This window comes from Gouania willdenowi, chromosome 11 (assembly GCF_900634775.1).
Source record: "Gouania willdenowi chromosome 11, fGouWil2.1, whole genome shotgun sequence".
NCBI classification, from domain to species: domain Eukaryota; kingdom Metazoa; phylum Chordata; class Actinopteri; order Blenniiformes; family Gobiesocidae; genus Gouania; species Gouania willdenowi.
Genome location: NC_041054.1, coordinates 15,977,820 through 16,000,383, shown reverse-complemented (window position 1 = coordinate 16,000,383; position 22,564 = coordinate 15,977,820). Strand labels below are relative to the sequence as shown.

Below are 22,564 nucleotides of genomic sequence, written 5' to 3'. Positions count from 1 at the left end.
CAAAGCGAAAGTGAATCTACAGTGTATTGGTTTGACCAAAATAACGAGTCCAAACGAATGTGTATGTGTGTATGTGTGTGTTTCTGTTCTGTGTGTTTTTTTTTTTTTTTTTTTTTAATCCAACCGTTTCTATCTTTTCAAAAGCCTCGGCTGCCCAAGTCAAAGTCCATGATCACCATTATTATTCCACAAGCTGAGTCAGTTCTGAGCTTGTGTCGAACGTTTGCAGCTGAAGGAGTTTTTTTGTTATTTTGTTATTCTTTCGACGTTCAAGTCCACACAATAAGTATTAATATTATTATTAATCTTACAGAAATAAGCTTGACTACTCAACCGTTGATGAGCTGCACTCATGTGAACATGCTGGGTGTGCACCCATGCAGCATGTTTACACTACAGGCCTATATTTGGGATATAATGTGAAAAAAAAACATGTTCTTTTTGTTTTTGTTTCCTATATATAAGAATAAACTATCCCTGAATTTTTACAATTCAAAACGTTTGAGCTAAATGTGTATAAATGTATTGTCAGGCGTCAGGGTCACCGCATTGAATCAATTGCTTTGTATGTTGAAATTATTGTGTATTATACTATATTTCCAAATAAAAGACGAATGAAAATTAAATTAATTAAAAAAAACACATGATGTGAGTTGTCTTGGTTTTCAGGCGGTTTGAGTCTATAACCGGAGTATAAATATTTAATGCAAATTACGCGCATGTCAAACCTTTATACGCACGCAAGAATGCAGCTGCAGTAGCCTATCACCACGCCCGCAGCTGTATGATCATAATTATGGAAATGAGGTGGTAAAGAAATGTAGTCTAAAATTTAATCTGTACAAAAAAAGAAGAAAAAAACATTAATTCTGTACAGATGTTCAAACACCTAAGCAACACATTACTATTTGTGTTGAACGCAATTTATTGTTTGTAATCAATGTCAAATAGAGGACAAATGTTAAAATACAAACTAGTAAACAATTAAAAACGCATATTATCCACATTAAAGGAAAATCCTATTTGTGCTTTAAATACTATTGGTGTGTTTTTAGTTAAATCAGACTTTTAATGCATATTTATCAGTAAGTCTTAAGGCCTCTATATTAAAACAAAGGTCCGTGAATCCTCGTGTATTTCAAAGATCTTTTTAAACCTCAGGTGTAAACCGAACCTGCACGTCGCCGTGCGCTTTGTTCTGCCTGCTGTCCTCATGATTCCTGTCATTTAGCTGATTGGCTTTGGAAACCCTCTTTAAAGCAGCAGTCTCTACGGGTGAGGGCCGCCATATTTGCTGTTGTTATCACAGTGTTTATGGGTGCTAGCCGCAGCGCATTGGCGTTCATATATGACAGTCAAAAGGGCCATAAACGCGGGGGAGAGAGGCTGAAGTTTATGGTTGCCTCTCTCTGCCATAGTCCAGCCTTGCCTTGCGCATCCTTTACTGCGCGCTGGAATTTCGTCCCCTAATTACGGGACATCCTCCCCGTTGCCACAGCAACGGGGCCATAAAAGCTGTCTGAAAGTCTGGAGCATTTGTACAATTGGAGTGCAGTGCAATAAACTGTCTGAGACCCAAGGTTATTAACTGTGTTGCCAAGGAGGCGACAGAAAACGATAGGAAGAGGACGGTTAGGAAAAGCCTCGCTGACGCATCGACTTCATTTGAGAAGTTTGCTCCCTTCTCCTCAGCTTTAATTCAACCTAAATCAGGCAAATACAACGTGCTGCACTGTGGATTTGACGCATCTACCACCGGGCGGCGCCATTGGCACCAATGTCACGGCCTTGGATCTCTGCGTCTGGAACCTGACTTCAGAAACATGCAGGTAAAAGCTGTAAACAAAGGCTGGGCCTTCAATAATTAGCATTGCAGGACATGCATGTGTCCATCTGATCTCACGCACGCACTGCGGATGGGACTGAGAATGGTGTTGTTCTATAGCTTTCCTTGTTTTTTTTTTTCTATCCCTTGATGGTTTCAAAGCCACGCGGTAGAGAATGTCCTCGTGGAGGCCCTAATAAGGCAACACATGTGTGCCAAGGCTTCATGCTGCATGTGCTATTAATTTTGCTGAGCTGCGGGTTTTTTTAATGGTTCAAGTGCTACAGCAGAGACGACTTGTACCTGCAGAGATCTGCTAGCACAAATGTTTTGGATTTCACAAAGCTCCACTACCGAGTATTAGAAAATGATACTCTATCTTAACAATAGTATAGGCAGACACAGAATGCTCTAAAAAAAAAAAAAAAAAAAAAAAAAGCACAAATAACCCCCCCAAAAACGCATTATTCCCAGTTCGTGCCAAAACTCCATTAGGAAATGTCGATTTAATTGTGATAAAGCAGTAACAGCGTCTCATTTTCCTTCCTGTCACAGAATCAGACTCTGATGTGAGGCTATTCGGTGTCAGTAGTAGTGGTGCGTGTATACACGGCTTTAATGTGCGTGGACCAGCTCCTTTTCTCCTCTGTCTCTCGTGAAAAATAAACGCTTCCGCTGGATGTAATAAAACACCGCATTATTGTTGATAACCGCACTCGGGACGAACATGATAGGACTCCAACTGCCTGTTCGGCCACGATTATAGCTCTGATCAAAGCTAGTGGTTAGAATAAACGGGTTTAGGGATATAGTGAAAACCGGCAGCTGTGCAAATGAAGATTTAATAGCTACAATTAATAACTGTTACACAAAGATATCGATAGGCCGACGGAACATTATGAAGTGTGCAGGAAAAAAAAACAAAAAAAAAAAACTATTTAATCCCGTGTACACATAATTAATTGGCGTATTTAGTTTCTTTACTGGGTCAAATGTTAAACATGGAAAAAAGCCACTGTAGGGAAAAGGGCTTTGATTCCAAAGCCGTGCGTTTATCAGTTATTATTGCAGCAAAATATTGAGTATTTGTGTTGTATCACAAAATGTTATTAGACTTTTATTTTGAGTCAACAATTTAAAATAACTATATTTTATAAAATGTATTTGTTTGTGTTTTTTTTGCGCGCAGTGTGAATTAAAGGAACACAAGAATATCCGACATTTACGTCAAAACTCACTATAATTGAAAACCCGTTTTTTTCAAGTTTCTAAACGCTGTCAATAGGTTTAATGCATAAACGGATCAAAATTCACGATTAATCCTCACATTCGCTTATTTCAGCCCAATTGCTGCATTCAATTCCTTTTTTGCGGACACCTATAGGTCTAGTAGTAAGAGTAAAGCCGCAGCAAAGATTAACTTTAACCTGCAGAGCAGTATAGTGCACATGGCCAAGGACACGCTGGGTATGAGGAAGGTTAATGTGTCTCTTTTTGCTCCAAATTGAACAGCGAGGATGACTTGTCCACGAGGAAGCTTTATGTGCACGCGCTTTTTGAAGCGTCGGCTCACAACAAACTGATCGATAGTTTGACAGATTACCAAATTGAAATATGTGTGTTTTGAGCTCAATTGATTTCCCTGCTTTTTAAAAGAAAAGAAAAAAGAAAGAAAGAAAGAAAGAAATTGGACGCAGAATTTTTTTTATATATACATTTTATGTGTGTGTGTGTGTGTGTGTGTGTGTGTGTGTGTGTGTGTGTGTGTGTGTGTGTGTGTGTGTGTGTGTTTTGCAATGCAAAAATGCAAAACACACACACACACACACACTCACGTTTCTGATGGGAGAAAATCGCCATATATATATATATAAAATATTTCATTGTATATATATATATATATATATATATATATATATATATATATATATATATATATATATATATATATATATATATACAATGAAATATTTTATTTTATATGCAATGAAATAATATCATGTTTTATTATAATTAATTCCATCAATAGAAATAACAAATATGTTGAATTGATAATGATGTATAGCTAGAAAACTTTTACAGAGCTGCTCTTTACGTGGTCATGGTATATATTAAATAAATTCTTAAAAATATATTTCTGGAAAAAAAAAAGTTATATGTCAAACAACCTTTTGATAATTGGTTATATATATAGGCTCTATTTTAATATATTGTAGCTTATACTGACATGCTATTTGGGGTCCTTTATATCCCAGATTTCAAAATTATTATCTATCTTATTATCATCTTGTGCATTTGTCACACTTTGCATTAAAATATCCCATTTTCCCCGAAAGCCACAGTCTTTGAGTTAAATAACGCACAGCTCCATGCGTCATTTCGTCAAACCATTATGCCAAAGGCAAATTCTCCCTACAGTTAAAAACACTTTATTACCTTTAACTCAATTAGCTTTGCCTTTTCATGTCTTTGTAGACGAGTTTTAGCAGCACTATTCACCCAAACACGTTTTTGCATTCCACTGCATAAAGAACACAAGCTTTTGCGTGTGTTTCTAAGTATTTGGTTACAAATACACCATTACACAACAACCAAATGTTTCTGTTTCAAATGTAGTATATGTGTCGTTTCGTTTTTGTGCTTTTATCATGTCATTTGGCTGTTGAGGTGAAAACATTGAATTTGAATGTGATATAATGACATTGGTGCTTGACACTTTGTTGATAAAGTGTGACTCAGAAGCCTTTATTCAGTTGCTTGAATTAGAAAATATTTGGGATATTTCACATTTCTGGACTTTCAGGTGGGTGGACATTGTTGGTGCATTATAGGGCGAGGTGAGTCAAGGCACTGATTGGTATTCCGTGTTTTTACTCTGCTCTGCAGCTCGATGATGAATATCGTCCCCGTGTTACGTAGCTCTGAAGTGGGATGGACTATGTGTCTTCTAGCTTTCCCATTGGTTAAACAGTACTCTCTGTGCGAAGGAGGGGTGGTGGTGGGGGGGGACGTCTCTAATCATATCCAGCATGTTTTCTACAAGAAATGTCAGCCAGAAAGGGCTATCTTCTGCCTTCGCCAAAATACACCACAATAATGTCATGTTCGGACAGCTCAGCAGGAAATGCCTTCTTAGTGGATTCTCTGATCAGTGGGAGAGTACCGGAGAGTAACGGCGCTCATTACACCGGGAGCGCGGTGTGTGTGTCTCATAGCTCTGCTGCAGACGTGCCTTACGGACTGCACAACTATGGATACTTCCCTAGTGGGGGTAAGCGCAGCGAAGTGGGTGCCCAAAGCATGGTATCCGCCCCAGGTGCGTACTTATCCAGTATAGAGATGTGGATGGACGCGCAAAGGTCATGCCGGCTGGACCAGGAGCACCCCTTAGGTCCCCAGATCGCCTCCTGCTCCTTCCCGCAGAATATCAAAGAGGAGAGCACATATTGTCTGTATGAGCAACCCAAGTGCCCCAAAGCATCCACCGCGGAGGATCTGACATATTCAAGGTTAACGACCGGCGGCCTGGGGTCGAGTTCTTGTACAGTTACCGATGGTGGTGGTGGTGGTGGCGGGGGTTCAGTGCCTGTGCCGGGCTACTTCCGCTTGTCTCAGACGCACGCACATTCTCATAAACTTTACAACACTAACGTCCCCCAGTCGAACCCTTCCCATTCGCATTTTGGCCTACACCCCACTACTCCTGCTACTCGCTTCCACACACCACCACCACCACCAACCTCGACTTGTGCTCCAGCCACGGCGCAGGAAGAGAGGGACACGGGCTCCTCTGGAGAGCAACAGCTTTCCGTCGTGTCTGGGACCGAGGACGCACAGCACGACTCCACGGATGGAGAAGCTTCGTCAGCCGAAGAAACGGAACAGAACGACAGAGACAGAGCAACAAAAGCCAATAAAGGTAATAGCCGAGGTGTGGCCGTGCGCGTATCCTTTATTTGCATGCAAGAATTATATTTTGACGCAGAAAGGTAAATAACATGACGGAATGTAATTCAGTACATTCAACAAAACGGTATCAATGAACAGGAATAGCAAGGCAGTGGTGTTTGCATTTGTATTTGCATTACGTCATTTGGAAACATCATGCGTAAAAGTATTTTAAAACACGTGCTTGTCGAAGACAAACAGATTTTGTGCAGACTAGCATCGCTAACACTCATTTTAACCATTGCAATTTTAGTTTTTCTGGAATTAAAAAAAAAAAAAAAAAAAAGCTTTTTGACATGTTAACATTATATTCTAACCTTCCTTTGACCGCTACGTCAAAAAAAAAAAAAAAAGCATGTGTTCATTAGTGAAGGCCTTTGACTCTCAGTGTTTGTCACTATGGTTTGGCGCATTTTGAATGATTCACTGTGTATATTGTTAAAAATTTATTATTACGAATTATAGGTTCACATTCAAGTTAATAAGAGCTTATAGACACACACACACACACACACACACACACACACACACACACACACACACACACACACACACACACACACACACACACACACACACACACACTGGCAGCAGCAGCAAACGTTTGTAGAGTGTTTATAGCAGACGCAGCAGCTCACATTCTTGTGTTATTTCATTTGATTGTTGTCACTCATGCATGAATATATATATATATATATATATGTGTGTGTAAATAATGTTCGGGATATTAAACCCTGACACGTGCTGAAGTAAATACTAGTTATCCATCTATACCTATTTGTGTGTCATTTACACTTTTGATGATGATGTCATTGTCAAATAAAAGGAATTAAAGAAAACAGCTTTAAATAGTGTAACTTTTGCGTAATGCACCCATATTACACCCTTACATTTTCCCTTTGTTCTCTCTTCTGTAAATCCATCCCATAATATTATGTGTGCCTTTTTTTCCTCCTTTTATGGTTTTCTAGGGGATTCCAAAGGTGAAAGCACAGTGAACTGGCTGACAGCAAAAAGCGGGCGTAAGAAACGCTGTCCGTACACCAAGCACCAGACACTGGAGCTGGAGAAGGAGTTCCTCTTCAACATGTACCTGACCCGAGAGCGCCGCCTAGAGATCAGCAAGAGCGTCCACCTGACGGACAGACAGGTCAAAATCTGGTTCCAAAACCGCAGGATGAAACTGAAGAAAATGACTCGAGAAAACAGGATCCGAGAGCTCACCTCAAACTACGGCTTTTCATGATACACGCACTGAGGAAAAGAGGAGACGAATATACAAGGGGAAGTATCATTGACATCCGTCCATTCAACGCTAATATCACCATCCTAGCTTTTGTCCAATGTTGTCCCGTTTCACTGTGGGGTGCAACTTTCTTTATTTCCAGTCCACGCTGAGCAAAAGAAAGAAAAGAAAAGAAAATCAACGGACTGTTATTGGTCTTTTTTTTTTTTGGATTTATTGTCTTTCCTGTATTCTGTCCCATCCAGTGTTGTTGTCTAACTTTTCAATAAAAACAAAGAGCAGAGGGGTGGAATAAATGCACATAATATGTCCCTTTGCTAACATATAAGCAAAGTATTTATCAAATATGAATAGCAAACACATGTTTTCCCATTTCAAGTATAAATACCATGGAATAGGCTATTTATATTATTACTTTTCAATCCAACTTTAATATAATATCATTTCACTTTGGAAAGTCTCACCTCTTTGCCCTTTAGATGTAACTGTTTTATATTGAATTTGTGTAAGAGCCAAATGTGTCAAACCTATTCTTAATCTTATATTAGAACAACAACAACAACAAGTGTTCGTAGTGACGGGCGGATGTTATATTGTATATTTCCATGTACAGATGACATTGTGTTTTTTTTGTGTACTGCTTAATAAATTATCAGCTTGCACTCACGTGTAGCTGCTGTTGTATTATTGTGTCAACATGGAGGAAGGGAATACCTGCATGTATACACCTTGTACTGCATGGTGCTGCAGCTGAAACAGAAATATTTCACAGCAGTAATGCACTTACCATCGGAAATAATTAAGATATTAGGGCTCTATATACGTCGTCTTGCTATATATGCCCAGCCGGCTATTGTGGAGTTTTATGACTGACTGGTATATGAGGTTTCTCCCTCTCCTCTAAGAGCAGCTTCAGTAGTGAGAGAGTCTCGGACTGAGAGGAGGCCCTGCTCCCTGCTACAGAAATCCGAGCTACAATGACAATTTGTGGATTAAACTACATTTTTTTCTAGCCTCAATCTGGATGTACATGTGAGATTTCATGGATCTGGTAAGTCATTTCCATCCCTGTTGTGAATATGTGCGTTTAAATGCCTCGTGGCGATATGCCTCTAAGCTGTATCTGTGACAGTGGAATAGCCTTTGAAATACAAACCATCTTTTCCTGCCTGGACGTGATGTTGGAGCTTTACGCACGCGGTGCGTAATGAGCTTGATGATTGTATTTCACTCGCAGGCCTAGATCAACTGTCTGTTGTGATTTAGGTAGTTTCATGTTGTTGGGCTTCATTAACTAACTCTGCAACGTGAAACTGTCTTCATTGCTCCAGTTCTACTCATCGAAACCAAAAGGAAAACCAGTTGGTGATGTAAAGTATAAAGACGATATGGGTGTGTTTACTCTGTGGGAGGTGACCTGCAAAAACCTTTTAAAACGCGCGCGCGTACTCGTGCGTGTGAGTGTCACCAAACGCGATCAAAGGAGAGCTGCAGCAGTGTGTGTGTGTGTGTCGTGGACTTGGGGATTAAGAGCAAAGCCCGTGCGTGTTTTCCGTTAGTAGTACTGGTGGTGGTGGTGGTGGTGGTGGTGGTGGTGGTGACGCAGACACGCCAGACAAGGCCTCGGTTACGACCACTGCAGTGGAGGGGAAGGGGAAGGTGATGGAGGCGAATGGGCCAACAGCGACCTCCTCCGTGGGCAGTGAGACCGGATGATGCTTCCGCTGCGCAATAATAGTGGCTTCAGACAAAAGGAAGGGGAAGAAGAAGCTGCTTTATGGTGGATTTCAGATCCGCCAGACAGGGCTGTTATCTGCACAGTGAATAGCCCCTGCGGTAAACTGGGTGGAAAAAAACACACACCCCGATTTAGGTTTACAGCCTGAGAGCTATTGGCAAACTGGCGTCTTTTCCTGCTCTGAAGGTGTTTGTCTATTCTTACTTTTAGTGCACACACACACACACATATAGGATAAGCCACTCCTTCCTTCCCCCCACAGCTTATCTGATGAATGTCGGCCAAATAATATATGCAAGTTAGCCGGCTGTTATGGTTTGTATAGTAGTGGACACGTGTTTTTAATTTATATTTAACTATTATTCTTTTCTCTCTTTCTTTATTTGTGCTTATTTCTTAAATGTATATGGGAAACTACAGAGATTTTCTTTGTAGTTTTGAGTATTTGTTTATTAGAATGATAAAAAAAAAATTAAAATAAAAACCCACAAAAACAGTTTAGTATATTTGGATACACGTGGTTTGAAAACAGAATAGAATAGAATTAGTATCACTTTTATTGATCCCCAACAAAAATAAATAAATAAATAATAAATAATATTGATAATTCAAAAACATTTCAACAACAGAAAGAAAAACAACAAACGTGCAAATGACAATTAATAATTCGTTTGGGTGTGTGTGTGTGTGTGTGTGTGTGTGTGTGTCAGTGTGGTTACAAATAAACAATAGTAAACTAGTTTTGGCTGTGAAATATAAATACAATATAATCTAGACTGCTTAGCATTTTAGATGGCGTTTAATACTACATAATATACAACATTTAATGTCATATTATAGTTAAATCTGGATTTCCACCTCTGCAATCTCAAATAAATTATCTCAATATGATTAAATAAAACATGTATAATTATTAAATTCACATACAAGTAAATGTTTTTAAATACACTTTGTTTTGCTTATAGCAGTTGTGTCCTGGAGAGCCGCCATTTCCCGCACCATTTCATTTTAAAAGCAGGAAACCACAAACACCACATTAGACTTATTTTTAGACCCTTTTTAAGTGCAACGTTAAACCAAAGCTCTGGCTTCAAGCAGGCATCGCAGCTAATTTGTTAATGGCGGTGTTGATTAGCAACTTATAGACCTAGACAAGTGATAACGGCAGTGAACATTGTAAACGGGATCCAGTTATGAAACAACGTGTTATTCTCAGATACACGCACTAGAACAAGCCATGGCCGGCGCCGTTGTATTCCCAACTATAGTGGGCCTGAAACTGTGATGCGGCTTTATTAATACACGTGTGTAGTTGATTTTTAATTTGTGATGGAATTTTACAATAAATATATTCTGTAATTTACATTTTTAAAAAAAAACAAAAAAAAAAAAACACGCTGGTGTGTTTATTATTCTTAAATTGAAAATTATTATTATTTTTTTTAATATTCTTTAGTAATGAAATACATTTATAAACATTTAAATTAGTTGACTAGTTTCATTTTTGCGTTTTTTATTTTTACATTTAAAAAACCTATTTATTTTTTACTCTAAATTTTAAATTTAAACATAGCATGTATTGTATGTTTACAAAATATACACCTCGTTTTTTTTTTCATGAGGAGAGCAACAACAACAACAAAAAAAAAAAAGCTAAAATGTTATTATTATTATTTTTTTTTTTTTTGTATCAATCCAAGCTTCTGCAATGTTTCCTGTTTTAACTTCTGGGGATGTTTATGAGAGGACGGAAACACTCACAGGGACTTTTCCACTGAACACAACCACATTTGCTTTCATGTTTAACGCGATTGTTATAAACAAACCCCCTAGAATTTTATAGATACAATAAACACGATAAGCGGGTGTGTGGCTGTAAATTACACTGAATGTATTAAAACAAATGCAGAAAAAAAAATAATATTTAAAGAAATATATGTATAGGCCTACATTTTAAATTGTTGGAAAGCATTATGTTACTAGTGAATGGATTTTTTTTTGTGTTCAGATTTCTGTCCTTCCGTCTTGTGTTTATTTGGTGATGAGTTTCAGTTTACTACCCACGCGATTTTTAAAGAATACAGTAAAATAAAGCTAAATATATCATTTTTTCACCACAATTATGTCGCTACATTACTTTTTTGTTTAGTTTTTCTTTTATATTTTTATCTTTTTAATTTCATAGATGGGAGATCTCTCACATTTCTCGGTGATTCTTAAACTCGGGGTTGTTACAGCAGAGCGGGTGAGTATTTAATGACCAGCATTGATTTATCCTTTATTGTTCAGCCATATGATCACGTGCCTCTGCTTGCCCAATGGTATGGCTCGCTGTCTCCCCATTACTTTCCCCTTGTAGTTCTCAGTGGGGCCAAGTTGCTACTTGATTTCTCCACATTGTTATTTTGTGAGCCTGGGTTTAACTGCGTGTGCATGTGTGTGTTTTGTGTGCGCGTTTGAACATTTTTTGCATGTATCTGTTGTATAGCTGCGTACATGTAAAAGTGTAAAGGGTTTTTTTTTTTTTTTTTCTTCTGCCATGTCGACATCCGGAACCCTGACCAGTTACTACGTCGATTCTCTTATTCTCCCCGAAAGCGATGAGCTCTCCGTGCCGAGGTTCGGCTCCGGTTCTGCGGTTCTACCCAACACCAGGCAGACAGACTCCATCAGCGACCACACCGAGCTCGGGGCGTGCACTTTCCCATCCAAAACCCAGGTTTTTGGGCCGTCATGGGGCCACGTCCCGGCTCAGTTTCCCGGCTCCGTCTCATCTGTGTACCACCACCATTACGGGCATCACCAGGGCGCAGTGGGGCCAGATACAGATGGCCGTTATCAGTCTTGGCTTTTGGAGCCCATGTCTGGTTCCTTGCCCATGACCGGATTATCGACAGGTCATCATTACGGGATAAAACCAGAGGGTTTGGGGACACGGGCTGCTGATGGTGGTGCGCTGCCGGTGTCGCACACGGCGCTGCTGCTCTCAGATTACGCCAACGGCACCGTAGCCACAGCATCACCGCTGGAGAAGGACGAGCTAACCGTCCAAGCAGCGGAGCTGAGCGGAGAGGGGGAGGACAAACCAGCCCTGGATCCAAGTAAGTCCTCTTTCAGCTATTTACACCGCGTAAAGCTGTGAGGATTGGGGTGCGCGATGGAGGTGCGCGTCCTAACCGATGCCATTCTGAACGTGCCATTTCCTTGTGGGGCTTAGCTCACATTGCTATACTGGTTTATATTTTGCAGCCTTTTAATAATAATCACGTGATCAGGAAACATAATAATTGACACATTTTTCTAATTTGAAAATGATTCTGCTTTTTTAAAAAAAAATTATTATTATTATTATTTTATACATATGCTCAGCCAAATTCTGATTCTTATGCTTTTTCCATGTGGAGACACAAGCACGGACCTCACACCAGTTTCCGCACCCCACTCTTTTCAGATAACCCAGTGTCCAACTGGCTCCACGCGAGTGCCACCAGAAAAAAGCGCTGTCCCTACACCAAGCACCAGATCCTGGAGCTGGAGAAAGAGTTCCTCTTTAACACCTACCTGACCAGGGACCGTAGGTACGAGGTGGCCAGGCAGCTTAACCTCACCGAGAGACAGGTTAAAATCTGGTTCCAGAACCGCAGGATGAAGATGAAGAAATTTAATAAAGATGGTGCACCGAAAGACGAGTGAATGGGACCCGTAGGTCAGCAGCAGCATTGTGTGTTGGACCTCTTAACTCTGCTGGACGTTGTTTGAAACACATTTGTCTTATAGTTCTTTGATTATAGGATTATTTGTCTTGTAAACAAGCATGTTGGGCTTTAGTTTGATACGACTACCCTTGAATTGCACAATTTTAATGGTGCCCACGCGTTTATTTGTTTATGTTGTCTTGGTTGAATTGATACCTCGTTAAAGTGCATTTGTTGGCGTGGTTCCTGTGCTCGTCTGTTATCTATGTTTCTAGCTGTGTGTATCCTGGTTTGTAGCTCTGTTCGTTGCCTATATTTCAGGGTCACCTGAAGGTTTTGTTTGTAATGCAATTTAATTTCATTGTTGTTAATTCCTCCATCGCTGCTGGAAAAAAATATGGACCATGAGTTTAAATGCATTTCTTATTTTGTTAAAGTAGGCACTTCACCCCCCCCCCCCCCCCCCCCCCCCCTGCAGCTCAACTAAATTCTTACAACATTTTAAAAGTGGATATAGAAGCTTATATATTTCATAACATGTATTGACTACCTATGTGTTTCAACTACCTACAATAACCTTTGTTTTGCTGGCGGATAATAGTAGATTTTTATTTTATTTTTTTGCTTGCATTATACTGAAAAAATGTCTGCAGGATTTCAGGGAGTAACATTGTTAGAGATAATGTTTGTTAGCGGGATGAAAATGGAATTTAAAAAAAACAAAAAAAAAAAAAAAACACTGTAGCCTACTCATTGAATACCTCGCGGTCTAGCGACCATCTAATCCTTGGTTCACAAATGTAATTTGTACATTATTTATTTAAATAAAACAAATTATATCTGATGCGAAAAGAATTAACCTTTTATTTGTTCAGGTTTCTTTCTTTATTTTAAACATAAATACATTTGTGGTTATTTATTGACAGTCTTACGTCACTTTGTTGTAGGAAAGCAGTAACTATGAACATGCACAGAAACTGGGAAAAGTGTAATATATATGTGTATATATTTTGCCATATGTTTTTGTTGATGAGGTTTTTAGGAGATGTTTTTTTAAAAAAAAAAAAAAAAAAAAAAAAGATGGGTAAACACACACACACACACACACACACACACACACACACACACACACACACACACACACACACACACACACACACACACACACACACACACACACACACACACACACACACATTTTTGTGTGTGTCTGGATCGAGTACAGAGTTGCGTCTTGGCAGAGGATGTTAGTTGTATATACTGCCATAAAAGACAATTACCGCTATAACCTTTTATGGGGTGTAAAGCGCTGTGAGGCTAAAGGACACCAAAAAAAGCGGCTTCCACAGCTGTAGCCCAAAATAATACTGCTGATATGACAAGTCATTCCAGAATACAACCCTTTTTTGTTATTATTTTTCCATTAATACAATACAAACTTTTGGATTGTAATTCTTCAGGTAAGCTGAAGAAATTCCTGTTTTTTTTTCTTTTAACAATGACATTTGTTTAATTTTAAAACATCGATTTTCTTATCTCACTCAACTCTGGTTCAAGTCTATGCACGTTGAAGAGAAAAGCGTAACACAAAGAGAAAACATACGAGGAACAGCCAACCGGGTTTGCGCGCCATGCGTAAAAGTCCCCGGAATATGATCAAAGACGGCGGTGGCTGTCAAATGCAGCAGGTTCCGTGTGGCTTCCATTAAAGGCAGCTTAAAAAAAAAGAATAAATAATTGCACTAAGAGCTTTTAGGTTAGACTTTATCCCAACCGGAGAGCTGTTTTGACGCGCTAAGGACGCAGATGGACACAGACTTCAAAGACTCGACCAGAGACAGTGCAATAAAATGCCAGGTCTGCTCTACTGTCTGGCATTCCACGTTTAATGGCTTTATGACCGTCCAGACACAATTAGGCCGTTTCCAGAGTGGCAGCCATTTGTTTTTTTCTGCTCTTTCTGTGTGACTGGGACGTGGACAAAAGGCCGAGCGGAAATGATCAGCTTTATTGGATTTTCTGTGACGGGGACGCGCAGGATCCACGGTTGTTTGGTGCGATCTTTTGTTTCTACCTGGGAACCTTCCGCCCTCTGCTCTTTAGCTCGGTCTGTCCTAAAGGAAAAAAGGAGCAATAAAGTCAGTAGCTAGTTTCAAACTCAGTAGTAGGCCCACGAGTTTACCAAAATACATCTGGACACATCTGCGGTGACGATGGGCGCTTTTTAAAATCCTCTGACAAGGACATTTTACGTCACCTTGGTGCAAAATGTGGTTTATAGTTTTAAATCCTGTTTATCTCCCAGCATGCTAAACACAATGAACAGATACACACACATACATGCCATACTAAGGAATGACCAGAGGGTGGCGACACTGTCAAGTGATCCTGCACTGGGAAACAAAGCTTATATATATTTTAGGAGAAAGAATTTCACATTTTTAACAAGCAAAGGAGTAATTAACACAACCTAAAGCATTGTAATATTTAAGACAAATATCCTAAAAAATTCAGTCTTTATAATCAGTTTTTTTAAATATAGAAATTTGGCATTTTTTAGTTGTTGTTTAGTATTTAATAGGTTTGATGGACTATTATTGTAAATGTATCAACAATGGGCAGGGAAAATGATATGATTAATAGAAATATTTGTTAGTTTGCTAAGATATGTATTGTTATTATGTTATAGGACACATGACTTGTCTCTTTTACGCTATTGCTGGGTTCCCTGTTTTATTTGATCATTTATTTTTATTTCAAAGCAAAAAAAAAAAAATCTGTTTATTTTGTTGAATTTGTTTTATTAAGATCAACGCTTGATCATATTAATTTTTTCACTCTGGGAAAAAGCGACTTGCTAGTTGTACGTAATAAAATAATGGAAAGCGTTTCCATTCAAAGCAAATGCAGTGAATAAATGTGAAACAAATATAAAATAAATTACATGCATCAGTTGAACTTGATTTGTATGGGTATTTGTATATATGTTTAACAATGAGATTTGTACAATATTAATTACACAGGGTATAATATGTGTAATATAAAATGAAAACGTTGAAATTCTGCTCTGAGCTTAGACTAATGGCCTTTTTCAACTTATTTTAGGGGATAAAAGATGGATTTGGACAACTACAGTATAATAGTGTGTGAAATATAAGTGTGTCATAAAGATGTTATTTGGAGACTTGGTACAGGAACCTTAAAAACTCCTAATAGAGCTTGAAACACTGTCAAAAACCCTCATAAAATTGATGAATAAACAACTTGTTAGTAAACTAGTTAGCTTACTTATTTTAATACCTGAAACATAATGATGCACTTTGCTGGATTTTCAGCCTTTTTTTCTGTGCACTTCTTGCCTTTGCATACAACCTTTTTTTTTTTCTTCTCTTTTTTTTAAAGAAAGGGACGTAACATGATAATCGTGAACCTTAAAGTTTTTTGCTCTCTGCATGTTGTAAATAATAATTTACATGTTTCTGAAAAGTTACGAGAATCAGTTCCAGCTTTTATTGCTAATTATTATATAAGCAATTTCCAAACGGCCATTGTTAAAATTGCTGAATGTATAAGTACATTTTGTGTCTAAATAACTCTATTTATGTAAAAACATTTAAATCTTAATTTCTTAGAGGCGCAATAACCTGGCTCTGATAAACACTGTCCTGAATGTTATTGATATTAGCGCAGACATCTATGCTATACGGTTTAGAGGCTCTTTACGATGACTGAGCATCGATAGATGAGGAACATACATTCAGCATGGTTTATATATTGTCTATACATTTGAAGCAGTTGGTCAGTGACAGCTATAGTACAATCTTTATTATGATAACGATAATTGTTATTATTGTTATTAGTAGTAGCATCATTATACACATTAAATTAGCTGTAACAATGAAATTAAGCAAAACATTATATTGTAGTACAAGTTTAAATTAGCCAAGAAGTCAAAATCCGATCCTAGCTTGCTAATAAAAAAAATATGTTTTTGCAATTCCTTGCAAATAGTTGGCCTGTCCTATTTGACATTTATGCCAAAATAATCACAATAATATTGACCTGATACATCCTCAAAATTGCTGTCAAATCCATTTATTTGCTTTAGATGGAAATGCTTTCGACACTTTTATTATGATCAGCCAACATGTCGGTTTTTTTAATCCAGTATTGCAAGTTATGTCTAAACTACATATTTTAAACCTGTTTAACATATAATATAATATAATATAATATAATATAATATAATATAATATAATATAATATAATATAATATAATATAATATAATATAATATAATAATTATATATATATATATATATATATATATATATATATATATATAGACAGATATATACACAGTAGGTGGTTGGGTATGTTTTGGTTTTTCACTATTGCTGTACATCACATTCCATTCTTATGTATATATTAGTTTATATAACATGAATCTCATATGTTTTATATACTCTCATTTCTAGTTTTTTTTTTTATTCCAAGAAAACCCAACAAAATCTCTTTTTTTATTTTTATTTTTTTTTATTTGTTTATTGTTGTTGTTGTATAGGGTAACACATTGATATGAGCCTATATATTACGTTATAGCTGTTCATTTGTGAAAGACTTGAAAAACAATATATTAGATTTGTTAGTGTGTATCGTGTGCGTAAAGCGTTAATTCTCTTTGCCGTGCTGTGCTAATAAGGAAACCCGTGTCTGTTCGCTGATTGGATGAGAGAGACCAGGCCGGAGTCACATGGGTGAGTTCTTTGGTCCTGGGTAGAAATGGGCTTTGGTGTAAATCTCGAGTGCATTGCTGTCATATATCACCCAACCTCGTAAAAACGACACTGAGGATTCTGGGCCAACAAATAAGAGAGGGAAAAAATATGAGTTCTTATTTTGTGGATGGTCTTCTTAGCAAATCTACAGCGGGTAGCTCCTTAATTCCGAACGCTGGGAGAGCTCCTTGCAGTACTGGACCCAGTGGAAACCATCAGGGATCGAGTCGAGCTGCTGCCATCGCGTTTGCGCCATCCTTCTGTGGACTTTACAGCTCTGGTAATAATAATCATGCGGATTCCCGGAGCCTTCCTCCTGTTTACGGGTCGGGCTTTGGCCGCGGGCAGGACGCACACACACTGCTGCACCGCAACCCGTTCAACCAGAGCCGCCTGTTCAGAGACAGCTGCCATCACCCGGGGCCGGGAACCGTCCTCCCACAGCCGGACTCCCAGCACCGGATGTACCCTTGGATGCAAACATCAGGTAAATCCCACTCTATAGAAGAGCCTCAGGGTCAATACTTCTCCCAATTATTGTGATGCCATCACTAGCCGCGAGAAGTTCAATTAATTTTCTGAAGCTATTGGTGTTTTCATGGAAACAATCGTAAAAGTTTTATTGCGCAACTAATGAGTTCTGGTGCTATAAATTCATTTGGCCAGGGCTTCTGTGGCTCAATGCGCACAGACCTTGCCGCTGGCTTTCTTTTCTTCTTTCCCCTGCACTATATATTACTACAGCCTCTTCTCCCCTGTGTGGCTGTAAAAAGCCCGGCCTGTTGTGTAAATCAGCTCTCCTGCTCTGTGCACTTCCTTTGTAATTACTGCACTGCAGAGGGAGCTGCTTTGGATCCATACGCACCAGTTTTATACCAAGTATGCGTCAAATGCAGCCACAGACCTATATGTTCAGATCTGCTTAATAAGGCTTATGCTTTTTTATTTCGTTTTATTTGACGTTGAATGTTTTGTTGTGCAAACACGACTGGCTTTTAATTTTCTTATAAGGCAACATCTCAGCAGGGCTGCAATAAACTGACAGTGAAGTAAAAAAAATAAAATAAATAAATAAAACAAACCAATGAACAGGGGGTTAATGTAAAATAATGAGCCACGGTTAAATGACAATTACAAACAAATTAATGACACCCAATAGTCTCTTGCAGCGGGTTTTATTGTCCCAAACAACTTCTCTGCACATCTTTGAATAAAGTTCACACAATTATTTTAACAAGGCGATGATGAACACATTTAAAGTTTACACTGTGTTTCACAGATCCCACGAGGAAACGAGGGCGTCAAACGTACTCCAGGTACCAGACCCTGGAGCTGGAGAAAGAGTTCCACTTCAACCGGTACCTGACCCGCAGGCGGAGGGTGGAGATAGCGCATGTCCTGTGCCTCTCAGAGAGACAGATCAAGATCTGGTTTCAGAACCGCAGGATGAAGTGGAAGAAGGACCATAAGGTGGATGGAGAAGTCCAGATGGGGTCCAGGAACGCAGAACCAGAAGATGAAGAAACCCGGACAGCGGGAGGAAACACGGAATCCCCTGAAATGAAACAAAGAAAAATGGATGGGAAATTAAATTAAATGATCAAGTGTAAATCGAAGCTAAAACGGACATATTTATCAGTAATATTTTACACGGTGTTCAATGTAAGACTGAATATATGTTAATGAGGGAGCCGATGGTGCTTTTTCATTTACTTTGTTACAGTTTATAACCGAAAACGAACAAACGATAAATGCAAATTCAGTGTTGCATGTTTTTATTTTTATTATTATTATTATTTTTTCTGTTTTTATTGTTTTCGCACTACCTAATTATTTACTTGTGAGTTAACATTCCTGTGACTAAACTACAAATTTCAACAACAAAACTGTGATTCAAAAATGTATTTTAAAAAGTAATTATAATATTGTATTTAGGCTATGCAGTATTTTTGTTTATACCATGAAAAAAAATTATTATCTTTGTTAAACAACTGTCCCTTTATATATATTTATATATACATTGACTGTGAAATAAAGGTTGTTTATATGATCCAACCCTTTGATTCTTGAATGGCACTTTTAGGAGGTTTGTGAATTTAAAAACAATGAAATAGATTAAATGTACAAATTACATCAATGAAAAAAAAAAAAAAAAAAAATTCTTTTCATGTAGTGTAGTCCTTTGAATTGTCATTATGTGCTCATATTTTTATGAGCACATAAAACAAATCATAAACCAGACTTAGTGACAAATCCCTCTTTTGTTACGTGAATATTTGTATTTCCCCTCTTTGCATGTAACCATTTTATATGATAGAAATATTTGTATTATTTTTTCTTCAATTCAATCCTGGAAATAAATCATTAGAAAAAAAATTTATCAGATTGAAATGATGTAATTTATTTTATTGTATTTGTTTTTACTTGATTTAATATTATTTTATGTTCTCTCTTTGTGCCTATGGTATAACTTAGATAGTTATCGTGCTTTTTATAGTTATAATGTGATATTTTTACTCTCCTGTACAATGCACGTTCATTGTGACCAGCATTAGGTTACGTGTAATTACGCATGCTCCAAGATGAGGGTTAGGTAAACTCTGGACTTGGGAATGTGAGCTATGAGGATACAAGACGGGACAGCAGATGGAGGGAATCCTTGTTGAACTCTGCCTTCTCCCTTCAACTCAGTAAAATGGCGCCTGATGGTGACCCCCCCACCACCCACCCCCACCCACTTCCCCCTCCTTTCTCCTCCACCTTTTACTCCACCCAGCACCAGGTCATAAATCCGCTGTTGTTTATGAAAATTTACAACATTGCAATGCAACTTTACGACGCAACTCGGCTTCTCATTGGCCAACGCCGGTCACGTGGTGTGGAGCCGTGAACATGAACTTTTTTTTATATATAATTTCCAATTGCAGAATAGAGGAGTCTTTCATTTAACGGCACCGGGCTCCAACGCAGCGGGTTTTTCACCAACGACGCTCCTAAATACCCTTTTTGTTTCTTTTTGGACTTTATTGAGAAGAAAATCGAGGATCTGCAGATATGACCGGATTATTACTTTGTCCCGTTGGATTGTGTATGAAGGACTTTCAGCGGGATTCGTCATGTGTCCCAGGGGAGCCCCGCAGTCCGTCCAGGGACCCCATAGCTGGAGACTATCATGGTCCTGCGCGCGTGCACCTGCCCAGTGCATCCCACCTCCTCCACCGAAGCCTTTTACAAGGTAAGGCAGCTGATTCTTCTTTCTATCTGTGCTATGTATGTTATTTCCAATATGCTCATTGGTTTCCAGTCTGCAGACATTGAATATAAATATGATCATTTAAAAAAACAAAAAAAAAACAGGATTCTTGTGATTGTGATTGTGAGCGCTCTGTTTTTATGTGCGCAAACTGCTGCTGCTGTGCGTTTCTTTGTCGCTCTTTGCATGGATTCCTGTCATGCTTTCCATGGATGGATTTGTTTGTTGTTAAATTTAAATGCGGATGTGGTCTCGCCTCTCGTTAAAATTCATTGGATGGATTGTGGCCAATGCAAGCGCTCTTTGACGCCCTCCAGTGGAGACAGGGGGAAGTTGGTGGCTGCAGTTCTGGGTTGACATATCCGAGTGCGCGCTGCTCATTTGAGCTCACAGACACACATTAATGCGCAATTGCGCATATTAAACTACATATATATGTAGTTTGCGCATATTAAACTACATATATCAATTTAATTAAAATGATTTAAAAACCAAATTCATTCTTTTGTTTTTGTTTTTGTTTTTTGTTTTTTTTAAATTTATTTTTTAAAATATTTTTCAGAGGAAAAATATTATTTGTGCATTAACTTGTGGATGATTGTAGAAATGTTTTTTTTTTTTTTTTTTTTAGCTAATTGCTTTCTTACTAAATTTGACTTCTTTAAATTGTTTTTTAAATGATTATTATTCTACTTGTGGGAATTGTTGTGTTTTTGCGCACGCTGAGTATAGTGCATAGTGTGCAGATCTCTTGTCCTTTTTTCCCCCCACTGCGTCAACACTGTCCCGCCTTCATCCTCTTTCCATGCAGCCTGACACACGTCTGACACTAGCGTGCACTTTCTCCCTTTCCTCTCCTTGTTGTTTTTCGTCTCTTGATCAGTTCCTCATGGGTGTGTCTCTGGCACAGCTCTCACAAGTAATTTTCGTGGGAACTTTGTAGCCATTAGCCAACCAATAAATCAGGTCCTACATGCTCAACGTTTCGTACACACACACACACACACACACACACACACACACACACACACACACACACACACACACACACACACACACACACACACACACACACACACACACACACACACACACACACACACACACACTCGGGTATAAGCTCTCCATGAACTGTCTGTGTCCGGCCCGGGGAAGAACGAATAAGCAGAGCCGCTGAGGTGAACGTTTAGCAAGAAGGAGGTCTGTGGACAAGACGGAGCCGTTTTGGAGAGACAAGGGTGCCATAAAAATTCCAGAGGAAGAACAAACACACAAAAGGAGAGCTTCAGGACAGTGTTTCGAAATGTTTGAGGCTTTAACTCTGCTGCCATTTCACGTGTGCCGCTTCAGAATGACATTTTCTAAGATTATTCTATTTTTTTTTTGTTCTATTCGTAGCAAACTAAAGACTATTGTGCTCTTGTCTTTTATTCAAAACTACTATAATGAAATTATTATTTTTTAAATCTGTTTTTTTTTTAAACAGCTGTTTCTAATTTAATTTAATTTAAATCGCTTTTCCAAGTAGAAAAACGATTTAAAATGTGAAATTATGTAGTTTTGATTTAAACGGTTTTTATGACCATATATGATTTGTACTTATGGTCTCGTAGCTATTAAAAGTTAAACTAAAACTAAAAAATCTTTACTAAATTTGTTTGGTAAGTATGCTATAAAAACTGAATTGTGCACTGGATTCTCACATTTCCTGTCCTAAAGATATTATATGAAGAGCTGTTTTTTAGTACTTAAAAAAATAATTTCTAAGAGAATTATTGATTTTTTTTTTTTTTTTATGCAATAAAACTATACAAACCGTTTTTTTTATTAAAAAAAAACATTTCAACAACTATTGCTTGTTTTTATTTTTTCTTTATTATATATTGTTTTTATTGTGGCCTTATTGTCTACATAAATTGCAATATTACACGAAAAAAGGCGATTTCTGCTTATTTAAAACCTATAAATCAGTAACATTGAGAAGTCGCAGTGAAAGGAAAAACCTCCCCTGTGTAAAATCTCCTTATAGCGCTCTGATGAAAATGGTGGTTGTTTGGCATTGTGAAAATGTAACCCGCTTAT

The 22,564-nt window shown here is 38.2% G+C and overlaps 4 protein-coding genes across 5 annotated transcripts in view; all 4 read left to right on the top strand.

Moving 5' to 3' along the window:
* The first annotated feature begins 4,862 nt into the window (after positions 1-4,862).
* On the top strand, positions 4,863-7,546 carry LOC114472428 (homeobox protein Hox-A10-like). Its single transcript, XM_028461682.1, has 2 exons — positions 4,863-5,744; positions 6,745-7,546. Exons 1-2 carry the CDS (start codon positions 4,871-4,873, stop codon positions 7,017-7,019), a joined length of 1,149 nt encoding a protein of 382 aa, XP_028317483.1. The 5' UTR covers positions 4,863-4,870; the 3' UTR covers positions 7,020-7,546.
* A 417-nt stretch (positions 7,547-7,963) lies between these two features.
* Positions 7,964-13,218, top strand: hoxa9a (homeobox A9a). Of its 2 annotated transcripts, XM_028461695.1 has the most exons (3): positions 7,964-8,070; positions 10,943-11,858; positions 12,209-13,218. In XM_028461695.1, exons 2-3 carry the CDS (start codon positions 11,297-11,299, stop codon positions 12,448-12,450), a joined length of 804 nt encoding a protein of 267 aa, XP_028317496.1. In that variant the 5' UTR covers positions 7,964-8,070; positions 10,943-11,296; the 3' UTR covers positions 12,451-13,218. The 2 variants fall into 2 exon arrangements, with proteins under 2 accessions (XP_028317496.1, XP_028317495.1); XM_028461694.1 differs by lacking the exon at positions 7,964-8,070 and having other exon boundaries at positions 10,377-11,858.
* A 3,955-nt stretch (positions 13,219-17,173) lies between these two features.
* Positions 17,174-19,279, top strand: LOC114472442 (homeobox protein Hox-A7-like). The gene is made up of 2 exons (XM_028461698.1): positions 17,174-17,716; positions 18,509-19,279. The coding sequence occupies exons 1-2, from the start codon at positions 17,338-17,340 to the stop codon at positions 18,823-18,825; spliced, it is 696 nt and encodes a 231-aa protein (XP_028317499.1). The 5' UTR covers positions 17,174-17,337; the 3' UTR covers positions 18,826-19,279.
* Positions 19,280-19,618: 339 nt separating this feature from the next.
* LOC114472429 (homeobox protein Hox-A2a) overlaps positions 19,619-22,564 on the top strand; it is a 35,820-nt gene continuing 32,874 nt past the window's right edge. Inside the window, exon 1 of the mRNA XM_028461684.1 lies at positions 19,619-20,464. Coding sequence (XP_028317485.1) covers positions 20,402-20,464 — 63 coding nt within the window. The 5' untranslated portion in view covers positions 19,619-20,401. The remainder of the gene's footprint in view (positions 20,465-22,564) is intronic.